This window comes from Orycteropus afer, unplaced genomic scaffold (genome assembly GCF_000298275.1).
Source record: "Orycteropus afer afer isolate SDZICR_OR568_19922 unplaced genomic scaffold, OryAfe1.0 scaffold00068, whole genome shotgun sequence".
Taxonomy (NCBI): Eukaryota; Metazoa; Chordata; class Mammalia; order Tubulidentata; family Orycteropodidae; genus Orycteropus; species Orycteropus afer.
Genome location: NW_006921655.1, coordinates 10,380,115 through 10,400,821, shown reverse-complemented (window position 1 = coordinate 10,400,821; position 20,707 = coordinate 10,380,115). Strand labels below are relative to the sequence as shown.

Here is a 20,707-nt window from a genome sequence, read left to right as displayed (position 1 = left end):
CATTAGCCATCAGAGAGATGCAAATCAAAACAACAATGAGATACCATTTTGCCCCAGAACTTGTAGCAAAGTTCAATGAGTAGAAGATAACAAATGCTGCCAAGGATGAGGAGAGATTGGGACTCTCATACACTATTGGTGGGACTGTCAAATGGTACAACCACTGTGGAAAGCAGTATGGCGAGTCCTTAAAAAGTTGAAATTAGAAGTACCATTTGACACAGCCATTCCATTACTAGGTATATATCCTAAAGAAGTGAAAGCCAGGACAAGAACAGATATATGCATACCCATGTTCATCGCAGCACTATTTAAATAGCCAAAAGATGGAAACAACCTAGGTGTCCATCAGCTGCAGAATAGATAACCAAACTATGGTACATACATACAGTGGAATACTGTGCAACCCTAAAGAATAATGTAGAATCTGCAAAACACCACATGATGTGGATGAACTTGGAGGACATTATGCTGAGTGAAATAAGTCAATCACAGAAGGACAAATATTGTATTAGTCCATTATTGTAAAAAGTCAAGGAAAGGTTTATATATATAAGGAAATTTTCTTTGTTGGTTACCAGGGGTGGGAGGGGAGAGTAAGGAACACTGTTAGTAGGTAGAGACAAGTATTGATATGGGTGAAGAGAAAGGCAGTGTACCAAATGCGAGTGATCAACACGGTGGCAATGAGAAAGAGGAAGACATAGAGAGGTGCATGGGAGGTACAGACAACAAAGATGAACCATTTTGCACATACAGGACTGTGTTGTCAGTGAAAGCAAACATGGATATAAGGGTAGATAGATGGGTGGACAGACTGAACTATTATGCAAGTCTGTGCAGGGGGTAGTGTGCCCAAGACTATGTGTAGGGTTGGCAGACAGTGTTTCTATGAGTGTATTGGTATGTTCTGTAAGATTTCCCAAATATATAGTAGAGCTGACAAGGGTCAAGGTTCTAGTCACTACTTGGCCACAGCCAGCTACCCAGAGGGAGTGAGTAGTTGGACCTGTGGGATCGTGACCATTGTCACAGGGGACATCAAGCTCAACTGGCATAACATACTAACACATAACACTTAACATACTACACAAAATGTTCCACATACTACTTTGGCGAGTAGAGAGTGGGAGCTTAAAAGCTTGCAAACAGCCATATAGATGCAACGATGGGTCTCTCCTCATCCAGAGCAAAGAAGAACAAAGAAAACCAAAGACACATGGAAACAATTAGTCTAAACAACTGGTACACCATGCTATCCTCAGCCTATACAACTATGAGATCAGAAGAACTAGATGGTGCCTGGGTACCACTGTCAACCACTTGGAGGGGGATCTATGTAGGAGATCCTGAATAGAGTGAGAGAACAATGTGGAACAAAACTCAAAATCATTTGGCAAAAAAAAAAAAAGTGACCAGTTTTGCTGGTCTGATAGAGCCTAGTGGAGCCACTGAGATTATGACCCTTAGCTGCCCTTCCGGTCTGGAATTGAACCCACACCTGTGGCTTCCAGCCAAACAAAAGACAGGGATATGAGGTGAACATTTATAGTAGGGAGATACACTCCTTGGAGAGAACAATCATGGTAGAATAGAAGGGCTGTTCATGCACAGGGAGGCAGCTCAGGGAGCAGGAGTGCATAGGAGGGAAGGACACAGGGAAGAGGTAACTATGGGGAGGAAGTGGGAGGGGAGCTGTTGCATTGATATGCTTTCTGTAGTCAGTATCATGAGACAAAGCGCATATGAACTGCTGTATGGAAAATGAATTTGTTCTGTAAAGTTTCACCCAAATCATAAAAAAAAAAATGTATAAAGAGCTCACTATTCATAAAGTTTGAAAAAATTATCAGTGAAATATTTTAAGTTTCCAAAAAGGATTGTAAAAGTTCTTATTTGTATATATTTTACTATATAAGATCAGCATTAAAGAATTTAAGATTAAAGCTCTATGTACTAAGTCTTATACTGTTTATGTTAATGATAGAGCAAATAAGAACCAACATAGCTGTCCGAAACAGGGAAATCTGTACTTCAGGATGAAGAAGTTGAACTCCTAGAAGTGAAGTCACTTTTCTCAGGATCTTGCAGAACCAAACCCATTTCTGTTGAGTTGATTCCAACTCATAGCAACCCAATAGGACAGAGGAGAACTTTCCTGTTGGGTTTTCAAGGCTGTAAATCTTTATGAAACAGACTGCCACATCTTTATTCTGTGGAGGTGCTGGTGGTTTCAAATCTCTTGACTTTTTGGTTTGCAGCTGAAAGCTTTAACCACTGTGCCATCAGGGCTCCATTCTAGGGTCATAGGGCTGGTACATGTCTTGAGTCAAAATCAGCATGTTCTTTTCATTAAACCACTTAGTGGACAACCTAGTCAATAAGATCAGAGGCTATGAAGTGACTTAAAAAGTAATAGCTTGAAAATATGCCTCTGGCAAGTGAAAAACTTAGATAAAATTGGGCAGTTATTACAATTGTAACTTAGTTATGGTACATTTAAGGAGCTCTGGTGGTGTAGTGCCTAAGTCATTTGACTATTAACCAGAAGGCTGGCAGTTCAAACCCACCAGCCACTCCGTGGAGCAAAGACTGGGCACTCTACTTCTATAGTGATACTGCTTTGGAAGTCCAAAAGAGGTTGCTATGAGTTGGAATCCACTTGATGGTGGCGAGTTTGGGTTTTTTTGAAGGTATGTTTGAATAAATAGATAAGAGGAAAATATTTTGAAGATTGTAATGCTTGTATTAGGCTGGTGGAATTTTGTTGTTATTAGGTGACATCCAGTCAGCTCTGACTCAGAGAACTCTTTGTACAACAGAATGGATTCTACAACAGGTGGGATTTTAGGTGCCGTTTTTTTCTTTGTTTTCTAAAATGTTTATTGTGGCTAATTACTTTCGAACTCAAGTATTAGAGTAGTATCACTTTAGGTCTCAATCAGTGTATATGGAAATCTTAATATTTTTGATACACTTTCTGAAAGCTTGTATGACCATTTCAGCTCATGTTCATGTTTGTAAAAATTTCAGATCATCAAGTTATTGGATGGAAAACGATCTCAAACTGTGGGGATCTTGATATCTAGTTTGCATCTAGAAATGAAGGATATCCAGCAGGGTAAGTCTTCTCCCTAAATTTTTTACCAGCTTTTAAATTTTTAAACATGTTATTTTGAAAATTTTCTAACATAATACAGAAAATGTTAAAATGAACCTATATCGTAATGTGTTCTGTGTACCTAATACCCAGCTACAAAATCACCAACTCATCTTGTTTCATCAAAGAGTCTTACCCTCAACTGGATTCTTATGAAGTAAATCCCATACCATCTGTTAAAAATGTTAGTACTATTTCTAAAAGATAAGGATACTTTTTCAAATACTGGCAAATACCATTATCTTGGTTCTGAAAATGTTAGCAATAATTTCTCAATATCATTAAATGTGTACTTAATGATATTCTAATTCTAGTTCTAATTTCTAGAATTAGAATTAGAATTTCTAGAATTAGAACTAGAATATTCTAGTTCTAATTTCCAATTGTCCATATATTCATTATTATCCATTCACTTACATTTGATTTGAATGAGATTGTTTTGGTTACCTAGTGCTGCTCTGACAGGAATATACCACAAATGGGATGGCTTTAACAAACAGGAATTTATTCTCTTAAAATTTTGGAGGCTTTAAGTGCAAGTTCAAAGTACCAGACTTTAGGGACTGGGTGAAAGCCCCTTGACCTTGGACTTCATCTCTGCCTCTTGCTCCTGGCCCACTGAAGCTAGCGGCATCTCTTCATCCAGGCACCTGCTAACTGCTGAGGCTGACAAACTCCTACCAGATTACTGGGTGGGACCATGTGTTTAAAGTCCTGATTGTTAAAGTCATCCACCAGGAGTATTTCTGTTGGAACAACAAGTAATCTAATGGGAAAGTTTACTCTCTCTCAGGTGTGTAGAACTCTGATGTTGGGATTGGTTGGTTTTACCACTCTGTCAGGCTCAAAATAAGCCCTCCTAGAGGCAGAAAGAATCTTTCACTGCTGACTAAGAGAGACGTGCTGCTGAGAGAAAGACTGAGAGAGACTGCCAGCTGAGAGAGATTGAATGTGTTCCTGAACTTGAATTGTAGCCTGTAGCTTCCCTAACAAATCCCATAATCTGTGAGTTCTGTGTGGCCACTGCAGTGAGTTATTGAACCCAACAGAGAGGTGGTGGGTGCTGTGAGAGGGAAGGTTGGTGTCAAGGTTGGTAAGAGGGCTGGAGGGTGGTGGCATGTTTAGCCTCATAGGAATGGGCGTTGGGCTGCTGATGGTGATTCTGTCTTCTTCTTGTGCGGTTACAGGAGGTCAAAAGATGCCACCTCCCTGCCCCTTTAGCATCCACCAATAAGAACCCAGAGGCAACCTACTCTGCCAGTAAGCCATGGCCTTGAAAGTACTCACTCTTGAGTCAGCAAGCCTAGCTCTGTTGACAAATGCCTGGAGGTATCTCACTCTGCTAACATGAATCCTGCCTGAAGGAGCTCAGCTCTTTTGCCCCATGGAACAAGAAATCCAATGTGCTATCTCTTGTCAGCAAGCAGGGCTGATTTTTAGGTTAATTCTTAGGTCTTAACATCACTTGGAGGAGCTCTGGTAACGTAGTGCCTGAGGCACTTGACTGCTAACCAGAAGGCTGGCAGTTCAAACCCACCAGCCACTCCTCGGAAGGAAGGTTGGGCAATCTTCTTCCTTAGTGATACCACCTCAGAAACCCAAGGAGGGTCACTATGAGTTGGGTCCAACTCGACAGCACATGATGTTAGTGATGATCTTTGCTTAGATCCATTATTTCATTAGAAATTTAGAAAATAATGTACTAATTCCATCATTTCTTCTTCACTAGCTGGATTACTTCTATGAAAAGACACTTCTTCAACTATTTGGCTGTGTCATTGTTTCTTAATTGTTGTTGTTATTAGGTGCTGTTGTGAAACTCTGACTCATAGCGACCCTATGTATAACAGAAAAAAACACTGCCCAGTCCAGCACCAGCCTCCCAATCCTTGAAATGCTTGGGCCCATCATTGCAGCCACTGTGTAAATCCATCTCATTGAGGGTCTTCCCCTTTTTCAGTGACCCTCTCTACTTTACCAAGCATAATATCCTTCTTCAGGGAGTGGTCCCTTCTGACAACATGACCAAAGTAGGTGAGACAAAGTGTGGTCATTCTTCCTTCTAAGGACCATTCCAGCTGCACTTCTTCCAGGACAGATTTGTTTGTTCTTCTGGCAGTCCATAATACTTTCAGTGTTCTTCACTAATACCATAATTCAAAGGCATCAATTCTTCTTCAGTCTTCCTTATTCATTATCCAGCTTTTACATGCATATGAGATTATTGAAAATACCATGGCTTGGGGTAGGTGCAACTTAGTTGTCAAAGTGACATCTTTGCTTCTTAACACTTTAAAGCGGTCTTTTGCAGCAGATTTGCCCAGTGCAGTATGATGTCTGATTTCTTGATTGGTGTTTCCATAGGTGTTGATTATGAATCCAAGTAAAATTAAATCTTTTGACAGCTTCAGTCTTTCTCCATTTATTGTGATGTTGCTTATTGGTCCAGTTGTGAACATTTTGTTTTCTTTATGTTAAGATGTAATCCATACTGAAGACTATAGTCTTTGATCTTCATCAGTAAGTGCTTCAAGTCATCTTCACTTTCAAAAGATTGTATCATCTGCATATTGCAGGTTGTAAATGAGTCTTCTTCCAATCCAGATGCCATGGTTTTCTTCATATAGCCGAGCTTCTCAGGTTATTTACTCAGCATACAGATTGAATAAGTATGGTGAAAGGATACAGCCCTGATTATACCCTACCTGATTTTAAGCCATGCAGTATCCCCTTGTTCTGTTTGAACGACAGCTCTTGGTCTATCTACAGGTTCCTAATAAGCATGATTAAGTGTTCTGGAATTCCCTTTCTTTGCAGTGTGATCTATAATTTGTTATGATCCATGTAGTTGAATGCCTTTGCATAGTCAGTGAAACACAGGTAAACATCATTCTGGTATTGTTTGCTGTCAGCCAAGATCCATCTGACAACAGCAGTGATATTCTTCATTCCATGTCCTCTCGTGAATCCAGCTTGAATTTCTGGAAGTTCCCTGTCAATATACTGCTGAAACAGTTTTTGAATTATCTTCAATAAAATTTCACTTGCATGTGATATTAATGATATTTTTTTAATAATTTCCACATTCTTTTGGATCACCTTTGTTTGGAATGGGCACAAATATGTGTCTCTTCTAGTTAGTTGGCCAGGGAACTGTCTTTCAAATTTCTTGACATAAATGAGTGAGTGCTTCCAGCACAGCATCCATTTGTTGAAATATCTCAGTGGGTATTCATCAATTCTTGGAGCCTTGTTGTTTTGCGAGTTCCTTCATTGTGGCTTGGACTTCTGCCTTCAGTACCATTGGTGCTACATCCTGAAATGGTTGGATGTCAACCAATTCTTTTTGGTACAGTGACTATGTATTCCTTCCATCTTCTTTTGATGTTTCCTGTATCATTCTGTATTTTGCCCATAGAAGCCCTTCAGTATTACAAGTCAAGGCCTGATTTGTTTCTGTAGTTCTTTCAGCTTGAGAAATGCCAAGCATGTTCTTCCCTTTTGATTTTCAAATTCCAGGTCTTTGCAGTTTCATTGTAATACTTTACTTTGTCTTCTCAAGCCATCCTTTGAAATCTTCTGTTCAGCTTTTTTACTTCATCATTTATTCCATTTGCTTTAGCTACTCTCCATTCAAGAGCAAATTTCAAAGTTTTTTCTGACATCCATTTTGGTCTTTTCTTCCTTTCCTGTTTCTTAATTACATGCTCCCTCCACCTTTTTAAAATGAGAGTATTTCTACTTGGTTATCTTTGGCTCAATTTTAAATAAAAGACATTTTAAAAGAAGAAATTTTACTTGTATTTATTTTTGTTAGTCTCTTGAAAAGTGGACCAATAGTCATCCTACTTTTTTGAAATCTGTATCTTGCATGAAAACCATACTTCCCTTTCTTAATAATCCATTAAATGTAAATCTTTATTTTGACCTGTCACTTATAATATCTTCTGAGTTGTAATACAATCTCTCTTAGGTGGTTTCAGTAGAATTAAACATGGATTTAACAGTGGAAAGTCTCTGAAACCACACTGACCTTTAGGTTTCAATCTATGTTACCTGAATATTATTTTATTCTGGTATACAGCAGACTTCCGTAGATTCAAAACCAAAAGACTTGTAACATATTTTCACATACTATTTTTCCTTTCAATGGAGTGTTTCCCTCTCTACCTTCAGCACTTAAATTTTGGTACATTACAAACTTTACAAATTCCACATAAAATCTAAAATATACTAAATTAGATGATAATAAACAGATCTAATTTCAGTATTTAAAATCGGTATTAGAACTTAATAGGTAAGTGTGAATATTAAGCCTCAAAATATGTTTCTAGTAGTTGTTCTGAGTTTGGGGCAAAGGACAAAAAGTTCAACCCAGAAGAATCTTTCAGTAACTTTAGTTGTTATATCTTCTAGATGAAATGAGTTTCTGGTGAACTCAAACCAGGAGAGAGTGATAATGAATAAAGAAAAGATTGGTGGGGGGGGAAGCAAAGAATCTAGACAGAGGGCCTTATGATTATTTGGGGAGGGACTAATTTTTTCAATGTAGGTGTTGAAATTAGAAAGAGATTCTTGAGACATAGCGGCAGATTCTCTCCCTAAACAATAACTATTCATGAAATCCAGCGTAACCCTGTGGATACGAGTCTTCACAATGGAACATCATGTTAGACTTTATTAACATCATATTGCTCTTTTTAAGGAGCACTGATGGTGTAATGGTCAAGAGCTCAGTTGCTAACCAAAATGTTGGCAGTATGAATCCAGCCAGTAGCTCTATGGGAGAAAGCCTGACGACCTGCTCCTGCAAAGTCTAGAAAGCCTTGCTCATGGGGTTGCTATGAGTCAGAATCTATTCAGCATCACCTGACAGCAATGACAAGAGCCATTCTTGTAAGGCATGTTCTGCTGCAGTACATCAGACCACCCCATGGAAAGAGTGATCCCAGCCACGTGGTATTCTGGTTACCAAATCAGGACCATAAACCTTCTTCCCATGATATTCCAGTCTTACTGGACTGATGTTTATTGGGAGTTCAGTAGAAAATCAGTTTACCCAGACATTTTCCAGCATTTTTCTCTGGCCAAGAATAGTCTTACATGAAGTTAGAAGTAAACTTTTATCTCAGCATTGGAAATGTCAATTGTAGCATCAAAAAGTTCTAGGATTTGTGGACAATATTTTAATTCTTTATTCTGTCTCAAGCACCTCTGCTGTCCACTTCAGAAAGCTGGCTCCTAAGTTCTAAAAAAATCTCCATTCCATTTCTTCATTTAGTAATCCATTCCAGATGAATACGGCAATATAACCAGAGCTTAATCTTCCTTTGGAATCATTTAACTGACGTTGGCATCTGAAGGTCATATGGGTGCCCGAGCCACGTCAGTTATATTTCATTCTGAATCCATGTCTGGTCGTGAATGGAATGCACTTGGCCTTGTGTTGTCATCCTGATGAAAGGATTCCCTGTGCTGTTGTTGGGCTAAAATGTTTATTTTAATGTGAGGAGGGATGCAGTGAGATGGGCTGAGGGGAGGCGAGCTGGCAGCTTGAGCAAAGCCTCACAGCACATCAACCCTGTTGAAATGACCACTGTTCTCAGGCTGTTCTTCAGCCCTTTTGTCATATATTCACTTTTGGGAGTACACAGAAACAGAAGCACTAACTTGCACTTTCCTAACTCATAAGAAGCTGCTGTATAAACCAGAAAGCTAATGTATTCATTTTTATAGAGGAGAATATTCTGTTCTCATGACTAAAATGCTTATATCTGTTCACTGTTTTCTCCCTATCACTTATCTCTACTTGACATTGTATACTATTTGTTTATGCTAGTCTCCCTCACTAAAATGTCAATTCAGTCACACTGTCCCCGCCACATACATTATAGGCACTCAGTAAGTATTTTCTGAATGAATGAATAAACAAATGAAGAGATGTGGATGCAAGTATAAAGAAACAATCACAAACACGTTTGGAAACAAAACACCTGAATCCTGTAAAGCATATTACACAATAGGGAGAGAAGTGTCTGTAAGCATCCCGGAGAACGTGAAGCATTTCAGTTTTCTGAATTAACTGACATTTCAGTTCTGACTTGCTGAGGTTACAGCTTGGGCATCTTGATAACAGTTTTGGGTGTTTTAGCCTACAGTTGATTCCAAAAACCAGAACCAAACCCATCCATCCAATCGATTCTGATTCATAGCAACCCTTTAGAACAGAGTAGAACTACCCCATAAGGTTAAGGTATGTGACTGCTAACCAGAAGGCTGAAAGTTCAAACCCACCAGCCACTCCTCAGAAGGAAGACTGGGCAATCTACTTCTGTAGAGATACTGCCTTGGAAACCCAAGGAGAGGTCATTGTGAGTCGGAATCAATTCAACGACAGTGAGAAATCTGTACAGAAGCAGGAGCTGCCTCATCTGTCTCCCGTGGAGTGGCTGGTGAGTTAGAACTGCTGACTTTCTGGTTAGAAGCCAAATATTTTAACCACTATACCACTAGAGCTCCTTACTTGTCTCCCACATATGGATAATCTGGCTTTCACAAGTTCAGTTCCTTAAGAGCAACCTTATTTTCCTCATACAGTAAGGTGAACAACTCTTCTGTTGCTCACTAGGCATTGCTTATACATAATGTACATTCAAGAAGTGGAGTTCATAAGACTCTGTATCTCACAGATCATGAGTGTTAGACCCAGTGTTTGTTCTTTTATGTTATGTTGCATTTCTTTGCAAGGAATTTTCTCTGCTATTGATAGTTAAACATTGTTTATAACTGATGAGTTAACATACAAAAGACATCCAATATGTTTATTAAATTGAATTTAATTTTAAAAATAAATAAGCTAAACCTTAGACTAAATGAAATCAGAAAAAGTCATCATCCTAGTACATTTGGACAAAACTACCTTCACTTCACTCATTCATGCATTCATTCATTCAATAAACATGTACTGAGTGCCAGCTCCATATCAGCTACCATGACTACAATAACTGCAAGATCCAGACTCTAATCTTAAGAGCTCACAGGATGATGTGAGGAATACACAAATAGCTCAAGATTATAAAACAGTTGGTTATAGAATAATAGAGAGCAATGTCTTTACTGTGCCTGTAAATTCAGGGAAGATCTGTCAGAGGTCATACAACTTAAGATGAGTCTTAGAGGTTAGAACAATGGTCATCACATAAAGAAGGAGCTTTTCCATTCGAGGAGAAAGCATGAAAAAAAGGCCTGAAAAAGGCCAGCTGAGTATACAGATTGCACGCAAATGTGAATTGTTTTAGGGCACAAGGCTAGAAGCCTAAGCAACGTTCAGACCAGGAAGATCCCTGAATATCATGACAAGACATGCCAGTAACAAGGAGAAGAAGTATAAGAGGGGAAATGCTTTGATCTGGAGTATATTAGTATGGAAGACTAACTGACCTCCAAGCCCTTGAGTGCTCTGTCCACAACCTGTTTCTCCTACTTCACTTTACTCTGTTTGCTTTCCCTCTCACTATATTCCAGCTACAATGGTCTTTGATTTCTTAAAAAAAAAAAAAAAAAAGCCAAGCTCTTCTTCCTCATCATTGGATTTGCTGTTCCCTCTGTTTTTGAAATGCTCTTCCACTTTACTTTCTATATATTGTTGTTGCTAGTTCCTATTGTTGGCTCCAACTCATAGCAACTGTGGTAGTTAAGTTTGTGTGTTAACTTGGCTAGGCCTGGTTGAGTGGCTGGGCAGCTGGATGTAGTATTCCCCATGATGAGACTGGTAATCAACTCCATGGTGGGATCTACTGTGAGCAGCTGAATAGCTGCCTCAGGGATGTGATCTGCTTCCTCTATATAAGGAGAAGCCTTGGGGAACAGTCTCTACCTTATGGCACACTTAAACCCTGCATGTAGCTGTGTCATTGTTCAGCAGCCTGCCATGCTCTGCCAACCTTGGAACTTTCAATGGACTTGAATTAATGGCTGCCATGTGGTTTGGTAACATCGAGCCTGTGCCTTTTTACTTGTCAGCCTTGGACTTGTCAGTCTCAGCACCCAACAGCTATCTGAGTGAAGAAAAGTGTCTAGCTCCAGTGAGCTGGGAGCAGGAGGCAGAGTTGAAGCCCAAGGTTGAGAGGCTTTCACCAAGCCCCTAGAGCCTGGCACTTTGAACTTGGACTTAAAGCCTCCAAATTGTAGGAGAATAAAATCCTGTTTGTTCTAGCATCCCATTTGTAGTACATTCTTGTCAGAGAAGCACTAGGTAACCAGAAAAGAGACATGTGTAAGAGAATGAAACATTGCCCAGTCCTGGACCATCTTCATGATTGGTGATATCTTTGAGTCCATTGTTGTGTCAATTCATCTCACTGAGGATTTCCAGTGTTCTTGTCAGCCCTCTACTTTACCAAACATGTTTTTTTTCTAGCAACTGGTCTTTTCCTGATGGTATGTCCAAATCAAGCCCCTTTTTTTGTTCAGAAATTCAGGTTAAACATCAATTCAATGAGTTTCACCCAAACCCCTCTCTCTAATGTAAGTCACCTATGGCAATTTTCATTTACTTTCTTCATAGCACTTGTTGTCTGTGTTCCTCTGCTTCTGTTTTAATTGACCTATACCACTAGAACATAAGCTCCAAGAGGTAGGTTGAATAGGTAGGTTGCTCACTGATGTATCCCCAGAATCTTGCACTTGTATGTGGCATATAGATGATGATTGAAAAGTGTGTATTTAATAAATAAATGCAAGTAGGACTGAAGGTAGATAAGTTTGTTAGAAAGCTATTGTAATGATTCAGATTAAAAAGCAAAAACTAAGTCTATGTCTGTAGAAATGTAGATAGGAGATGTTGTTGTTGTTAGGCGCCGTTGAGTCGTTTCTGACTCATAGTGACCCCACGCACAGCAGAACGAAGCACTGCCCTATCCCACGCCAGCTCCATGATCCCTGCTATACTTGAGCCCACCATTGCAGCCACCGTGTCAGTCCTTCTCGTTGAAGGCCTCCCCCTTTCGTCGACCCTCTACCCTACCAAGCATGACATCCTTCTCCAGGGAATGGTCCCTTCTAACAACATGACCAAAATAGGTGAGACAAAGTCTGGCCATTCTTACTTCCAAGGAGCATTTCGGGTGCACTTCCTCCAGGACAGATCTGTTAGTTCTTTTAGCAGTCCATGGTACTTTCAGCATTCTTCGCCAGCACCACAACTCAAAAGCATCAACTCTTCTTCGGTCTTCCTTATTCATTGTCCAGCTCTCACATGCATATGAGGTGATTGGAAATATCATGGCTTGTGTCAGGCGCACCTTAGTCCTTAAGGAGACATTCTTGCTCCTCAGTACTTGAAATAGTTCCTTCGCGGTTGACCTTCCCAATGCTACATGTCATCTAATGTCCTGACTGCTGCTTCCATTGACATCGATTGTAGAACAAAGCAATGTGAATTCTTTGACAACCTCAATCTTCTCTCCATTTATTGTGATGCTGCTCATTGGTCCAGTTGTGAGGATTTTTGTTTTCTTTATATTGAGACATAATCCATAGATAGGAGATACACATGAGAAATATACAGGAAACATAAAGGAGATAAGTGCACGGAATAGCTGGAGAGAAATTTGCTGAAATTAGGCACATCAGATACAAAGACTGATGAAAGAGTAGATTTGGATGTACCTTGGGTTTCTGGATTCAACAACATTATGTATAATGGTCCCAAAAATGGAAACTAGGAGAATAGATAGAGACATAGTAGTAGAAGTGGAAAAATGAGTTCTATTTTACATAATTCGAGTATGAGGTGACTAGCATAATATTTATCTTTATGTTTTTTTATTTTTATATTTTTAATTTATGCATTTATGTTAAAGTATTCAATGAACTTTTGAAAATTCTAGTCTAATACTAAGTGGATAGTAATAATTTGAAAATATAATATCTCCAAGAAAATACTCCTTTATATCTGTTTCTCTCTACCCAAGATAGTGTTTGAAATCTTATGGGAGAAAGTCAAATCCCTACCCTGACTAGAATTTAAAACACTGCATGTATAATTGAAGGAGAGACCTTGGTTGTACAAGAATTGTTTCAGGAGGCTGGCAATAATACCCACAGGTCTTGTATTTGGTCCAGGGGAGACTCTGAATAAGTGATTTACTTAGTGCTTGTTTTCCATTTGCTAGACAGGGATGATTTGTATTTAAAAGCGTTTTGACAGCTTTGGACACAGTAACCGCCTACATGATTGCAAATTAGTGTTTTCATTCCACATTAGTGATTTCCTCTTATTCTTTTCCCAAGAGAAATGGAAAATTGTGGTCGACTATTCTTGATATAAATCTCCATATGCATTGCAAAAGACTAGGTGCCAGAAACCTCCTGGCATTCATTTGGAAATTCCCGTACACTCAGAATTCATATTTATAATATTTAACCTAAGATCAAAATAAAACATTTTTCAGTTTAGTTCCTGCTAGTTCAGAATCTCAGACAGGGAATTTATCTGCACTAAACACTATCTTTCTGTTTTGGACTCTCGATTCAAAATGTGAAAGAGGGATGCAAGTTATGCCCAGAGTCTTAGCATCTCCCAAATTTGAGAACGTTCACTGGACCTTGCTGCCTTTTTGTGTTAATAATTTCCAGAAATCTCTGTCAAAGTTTATGCTGCCTATCTAAAATGTAATGAATTTGACAAGGCATCTGAAATTCACTATGAATTGTGTAGGACTTTACAGAGGAAGAATCTCACTCCAGCCTGTAAGAACCAAAACCCAAACCCACTGCCGTGAAGTAAAGGCAGTGGTTTCCAATTTTCTTATTGTGTACTCCTATTTTAAAAAAATGTTTTAGAGCATGCATTTCAATTTGTGTGCTCTAAAACATGTACATTATATAAATGTACTATATAACTAATACGCTCATTATAAAACAAAGTATGAGTTAAATGAGATTAATACTATTTTTAAATGTCTTTCAAATGTTGAGAGTTCTCAAACTAATGTTTGAGTTCTCGTTTGCTTTATCTCAGAAGTAGAGTGAGGCTCATTACTAACAATAAAGATATAAAGCCACATTTGCATCTAGGTAACTTCTCTTATTTTTATGGGGGACAGCTTTTTGACAAATCTGATTCCATTGCCCTTTCTTTTTACTTCATTCCATGACTGATGAAGAGCTTGCAGTAACAACAGAAGTGTCAGCTGTGCCATTTTCTTGTGTTACCAGATTATCTTCAGTCTGGGGTTTCTCTGCAGGAGTCTTTTAAAGCCAATTTGTTTGTTTGGTGAAGTTTAGTGTAGCTAAAACCAGATTTTAGAATCTGAAAAATTCATCTACAATAAAGTCTACACTCTGTGGGAAGCAAACGAACAAGTGAGTATGCCATGTATGAAGGTACCTACCCACCAAATGTGACCTGTGACCGTGACCTGCTAACATATAACCGAATTAGGGTGCCAATGTCAATCTAGATATTAAACATTGGTGTGGCTCTTTTGAAAAAAAAAAATAGATAAAATAAATAAACATAGTAGTTCTAGTACTTCCCTTTCCTTTCCCACCTTCATCTTCGTCCTGCTAAGTCTAAACCACCTGAGCAGCAGGAATCCCACCCATCTCTTTCTAAACTACTGTGCATTCCTTCACTCACCCAGTTGAGTCCAGAAAGCAGAGGGTGGCATTTCTTTGCACTTTACCTTCAGGCAACTGGCTGAAACCATCCAATCTGCCTGGAATGTAATTTTGGCTTAAAAGAACCAGAACTAATGGAAGAACAGAAGCAGCTTAACCCAAACTGTTTCTCATTCAGCTGCCCTCTAGAGAATTGAGGGGATTGGGGGGGCAAGTAGTTTTGTGAATTCTGTGCTTTATGCCCTTCTTTGAGGTTTGAACCATGGACAATTTTAATTACACCTATAAAGTGGTACCTTGGGCACCTTCAGGCACAGTGCATGCCTGGACGAGGTGAGAGTTGAGGTTTTTGCTTTAAAAAATTGCTTGATTTTGACCTTTTGGAATATATCAGAAAAGTGTCTCTCTTGTGACTGTCATTTCTTCCACCTCCCAGGCAGCTTCCATTTAATGTGTCATTTACAACTTGCCTCCTGTTCCATCAGAGCCTAAATTAAAGTCTTTACCAAGTAACACATTATACCATCAGGCATTTAGCAATGTAGTAAGATTGTAAAATATATTCATTTGATATTGCTTAGTCTTAATGTATCTAGAAGCATCTTTCATCTGTGTCTCTTTATTTTTTGTTTGCCTATGTTTTCCTTTTCAATCAATTCTAGCATGTACTATAAAATTGAAATTTTAACTATCTTTTCAAGAAAATTAGACTTTATATTATTGTGGACTTTATTTTCTTTTTATTCAAAATAAAGCCTTTGCAGGTTGTAGTTGTCTTTATTTAAAAGTTATTTTTGGTATGACTTCAACTGTAATACTGATTATTTTGCATAATTGCAAATAGTTAACTAAGATTAATTTGATCATTTTACTGTGAATACTAAAATTGAGTTATTAGTGATAATTAGATAATGGAGGGGTTGTTAATGTGTATAATACTCAAGTGAAGTTTTCAAGACATGGATGGTATGTGGGACCTACTCAGATACCTTATTAATATAAAAAGCACATGATTCTATTTAGAAGCCAAGGTTTCTGTTTTGTTTTCCTTCTTTTAGGTGGTAGGAATTGGTCGACTGATATTTGTACCCCAAAACTTATAAAAAATGAAAATACAATCTCAGTACAATAGATTACCCCTGCCTTGAAGGAGAGTGGGGTCATTAAGGAACTGAGCTTGGAAAATCAAGGCGTCTAATAACTTTGTGCCTCAATTTCATTATTTGCCAACTAGGGACAACAGTGCACACACCTGATACGATTAAATGAAAACACCAGAACAATGTCTAGCATAGAGGAAGCACCCAATAAGTGCTAGCTGTCAATTATTGGGAACTAATCCCTGGTTTGCCTGCTGTGCCCACCGTCCAGTTTAGTTCACAGAGATTCCTTTAAGCTACTTCATAATTGGTGCCCTTTAGCGTTTGGGATACATGCATAGAATGAGCTTATGCACATGTCTGTATGCACACAGGTGTGCCCAGTGCTGACTGAAGGTGGAACATAGTGGCCAGTAGGAGGACAGTGGGGCATGTTGAGGAAAGCTTCCATAGTGCTTTTGGACTTCATTTTCTTTTTATTCAAAATAAAAACCATTGTGAAGAAATTGGGTTACAGAGCTTGTCAGTGAGGGGCAGGACTGTGCAGCCTCCTGTCCTGGTCTCTAAGTGCTGCTTCTTATGGCTGTCTGCCCACCCACACCCACCCCTGACCCTTGTAGCTTTTGCCCAATTCCTTTAATGGACTCAACTTTCTCTCCCTTGTTGGCCTTGTTGGCAGGTGCAGCTGTAGGAAGCTGTTCCTGCTCTTCCTTTCTTCACTGCTCAGATCCTACTGCGCTCGCCGTCTGCTCTCATCCCTCCCATCATTCTCCATTCTCCTTTCTTTTCTTTTGATGGAAGTCAGGAGAGAAGAATTGTGGAAGTTTCGTGGGGCAGAGCACATGGGCGTTTAAAATCCTGAGTCCTTCTATGTGGCCTTCTCCTTTCACTGTCTTTTGTTATTGCTGTTGTTATCTCATGCATTATTTGGAGCTTTTATTCAAAATGCTTTTACATACAAATGACTTAACAACATCTCTTTGATGGATTGAGTCTATAATCTTGATATGCTGATAGAAAAACAAGTTTTGCCCAATGTTAAGGATGAGCACTTTACACCTTTCCACTGTCTTTTTTTTAACTTGAGTTTTTATTGAGCCTGAAAAATATCAGTAATTTGGGCAATACAGTTAAGTTTATATTAACTCTTTGGAAGCTAACATTGTTAACAAAATAATTTCTAATAAAGTCAAATAATCCTATTGCTTTTTGCTTTACTGGATTGGGAATGCATCTAGTCAGTTGACAAATATTTATTTAACATTCATTTTGTGTGAGGCAACCTGTCAGCTACTTAAGGAAATACAAAGAAGCCTAAAATAGGCTACATAGGGGTTCTTGTTAAAACTAGTATCACCCAAAACCTGGTGAGCCAACCCAACCCCAATCTGTGTGTGACATCCTCCACACCTTGTATGACCAGATTTACTTTGGCTGATCTAACAGACTAATGAGTGTGACTCTTCTATCCCAGTCTTCCATGTTTCTTGCCCAAAGGCCGAGTCAAAAAGAACAGTTTCCATAAATAACTCTGCTTGGCTTTTACAAATTAGAAGCCCTTCAGACAAGCTCAATCATTCTTTGTTTATTTGGACATGGTGCACTTGAGGATAGAAAAGTATTAAGGGTTAAAAAATAGCTGGAGGGCTGAGAGAATTCCTGCATGTTCTTTCTAGTTACCCTGTTCTTGTGAAAAGCAGTCTCCGTGCTGGAAAGGGAATTTGCCTGTTGTGTGAGACCCTGACCCAATGTATGCGCCTGAAGCAGGCACATAGTTTTTATGTGAGCCTGTTAGTTTGAATTTGTGATACTGATCTGCTTTTTGTCCCTGCTGACGGTTATTATATCTTAATGGGCGAAACACTACTCTAATGATCCTTATGTATATAATTCTTGTACTACAGAGCAGGCACCAGAGGACCACATAAAAATGTTTGCCTCAATTTCCCTGCAAAAAACTAGCCCAGAAACCAGACTTGACCAAGTAACAGATTTTTAAAGGTAAAGGAACCCAATAAAATTACCAGCTTTTCACAGCGTGTGTCTACTTCCTTTTGACATATTGTGAGGTGTAGGTGAAATATTCTAACTGAACTGACAGTGTGAGCGGGGACAACTAAGGAGAGAGGGAGATAAAAGTAAAAACCACCAGCAATGATTGATATTGCAGTAGCAATGAGTTGTTGGGGTCTCCCCTTTGTGGATTTGACACTTCACCTTTCTGACACCATCTGCAGGAGTGTTGGTATAATGAGCCCTATACAGATGGGAACAAAAGCTGGAATTACTTGGAATTACTGTATCAGAGTTTTGAGGCTTGCTGTAGAATTGTATAGGCTGGTTTTTGTTTATTCACCTTAAAAAATGAAAGGTATGAGGTATGTGTGTTTGTGTGTGTATGTGTGTCAAAGAGGCAGAGATTGAGAGAGATTTTTTAAAGTATGAAATGGAGGGAGCTATCTGATTCTAGGAACTCCAAAAATATTTTAATCGAAGAATGATTTCTTTCTACATTGTGATCATGAGTTAACTAATTAAATGGGTTTATTTAATGAATTGTAAGTCTAATAGTATCTTTGAGAATGATTTAATGAGGAAGCATTTCTTGATTGTCTGATTCACTGTTCCAGTACTTTGAGACTAGAAAGAATTGTCAGGTGTAGCCCTCTAGAAATTTAAACTGCATTTGGTGGCAAGGAGGCATAATTCTGTTCATGCAAGACCAATCTCCTAGGAGTTCTAGAACTTAAGAGTTTTTACTTTTCAGACCTTTAGCCAATAACCTCATGTTCCTTGGCCACTATCTAGAGTCAAAAGAATAGGATTAATTTCATTTCTTTAAGCTTCTGGGACCAAGCACATAATCTCTTTGATACTGCTTCTTCTGTCTCTGAATTTTATTTCACTCTTTAAAAAAAAAAAAAAATCCTTACAGGGAAGAAGATAACTCTTGGTGGAATACTTGGCATTGGCCGTATATTAATCTCTTTACTTAACCTCTTGCTTCACCAGTCCCTTTCTTCCACCCCACTCCTCCCCCAAGTTCTGGGAAAAAGATCTACAGTTATGTCCAGGTCTTCAACATGATTGCTTACTTCTTTGGGTGGCAAAAGCTCTTCCCTCAGATCTAGGTTTATAATCTCAAAATGGTTTTATATTTCTCAATCCCCCTATTTAGTTAATAGCATAACTCTCTGTTGCTGTTTAGGGTCTTTCTCTTCTGTTCTATCATTTCTGCCCATGCTCTTCAAGTTTTTGCTACCTCTTGCCCATTGTAAGAGGTCCCAAACCAATCTTTCCAAATTTTGACCTGTCCCATGTAACATAAAGGTCCCTGAGTGGTGCAAATGGTTTGCACTCAACTACTAACCTAAAGCTTGACTGTTTGAACCCACCCAGCAGCACCACAGAAGAAAGGCCTGGTGATCTGCTTCCATAAATACTGTAGCCAAGAAAACCTGATGAAGCAGTTCTACTCTGTAACACATGGGTTGCCAAGAGTTGACTAGATTCAACAGCAATGGATTTGGGAGTTTATTGGTATGTAACATAACTCTGTTCAGTTTATCCCCTGACTTGAAACTCCTTAATGACTCCCTACCAAACATTGAATGCATTACACATTCTTAATCATGGCATAAAATTCTACATGTTCTTGCTCTCAGTTTTGTTTGGGGCATTATATCCCTAAGTCACCTTAACAAATTCTCTCTCCAAATCAAAACTGAACTACCTGCTATTGCCTGACCATTCCATGAGCCTTTCTGCGTCTGCTTCTTCTACGTAGAAGGTCTTCTAGGTGATGTTCGTAGGTACTCATTGTAAATTTACATACTGTCATTGTTTGGAATGAGCTCAGCTTAATTAATGGGGATTATTATAGGGGTATTTCAAGTGACTGCCTGAAGCAGTATAACAGTTGAAAGTTCTTGACCTTTTATTTCTTAATGTGATGCTGCTATTTAAAAACATTTTTAGAGGTAAGACTAAAAGGAAATATTCTCATTAAAAAGTTAGAAAATTCATTTGTTCTACTTCATTATTTTTGGTATGGACTATTCAGGCAAATGGAACTAAATTGAATACATGGGTGGGGACATGATTATTCACCTCTATTGACTAAATCTGTGTTTATTTATTTGTTTATTTATTTACTTTTGCAGTGTTCCTCCCCTCCCCACTTAGTTACTCCTGGAAACCAACAAAGAAAGTTTCTTTCCATATATAAACCTTTTCTTGACTTTTTACAATAATGAACTAATAACAATTATTTGTCCTTCTGTGATTGACTTATTTCATTCAGCACAATGTCCTCCACATTCATTCACATTATGCTGTGTTTTATAGATTCTACGTTATTCTTTAGTGTTATATAGTGTTCCATTGTGTGTATGTACCATAGTTTTGTTTATCCATTCTTCTGTTGATGGACACCTTTTTGCTATTGTAAATAGTGCTGCGACAAACATGGGTGTGCATACATCTGTTCTTGACCTGGCTCTTACTTCTTTAGGATATATACCTGGTAATGGAATTGCTGGATCACATGATATTTCTAATTCCAACTTTCTAAGGAGTCTCCACACCACTTTCCACAGTGGTTGTATCATTTTACAGTCCCATTAGCAGTGTAGGAGAGTCCCAATCTCTCCACATCCTTGCCAGCATTTGTTATTTTCTGTCTTGTTGTACTTTGCTATTAGTGCTGTGTCTAGATGGTATCTCATTGTTGTTTTGATCTGCATCTTACTAATGGCTAATGGAGCTCTGGTAGTGTAGTGCCTAAGGCACTTGACTACTAACCAGAAGGCTGGTGGTTCAA

The 20,707-nt window shown here is 38.7% G+C and overlaps 1 protein-coding gene across 1 annotated transcript in view; it reads left to right on the top strand.

The window, feature by feature from the left end:
- The window catches only part of FMN1 (formin 1), a 586,562-nt gene that overhangs the window by 337,413 nt on the left and 228,442 nt on the right, over window positions 1–20,707 (top strand). Inside the window, exon 7 of the mRNA XM_007940485.1 lies at window positions 3,034–3,121. Coding sequence (XP_007938676.1) covers window positions 3,034–3,121 — 88 coding nt within the window. The remainder of the gene's footprint in view (window positions 1–3,033; window positions 3,122–20,707) is intronic.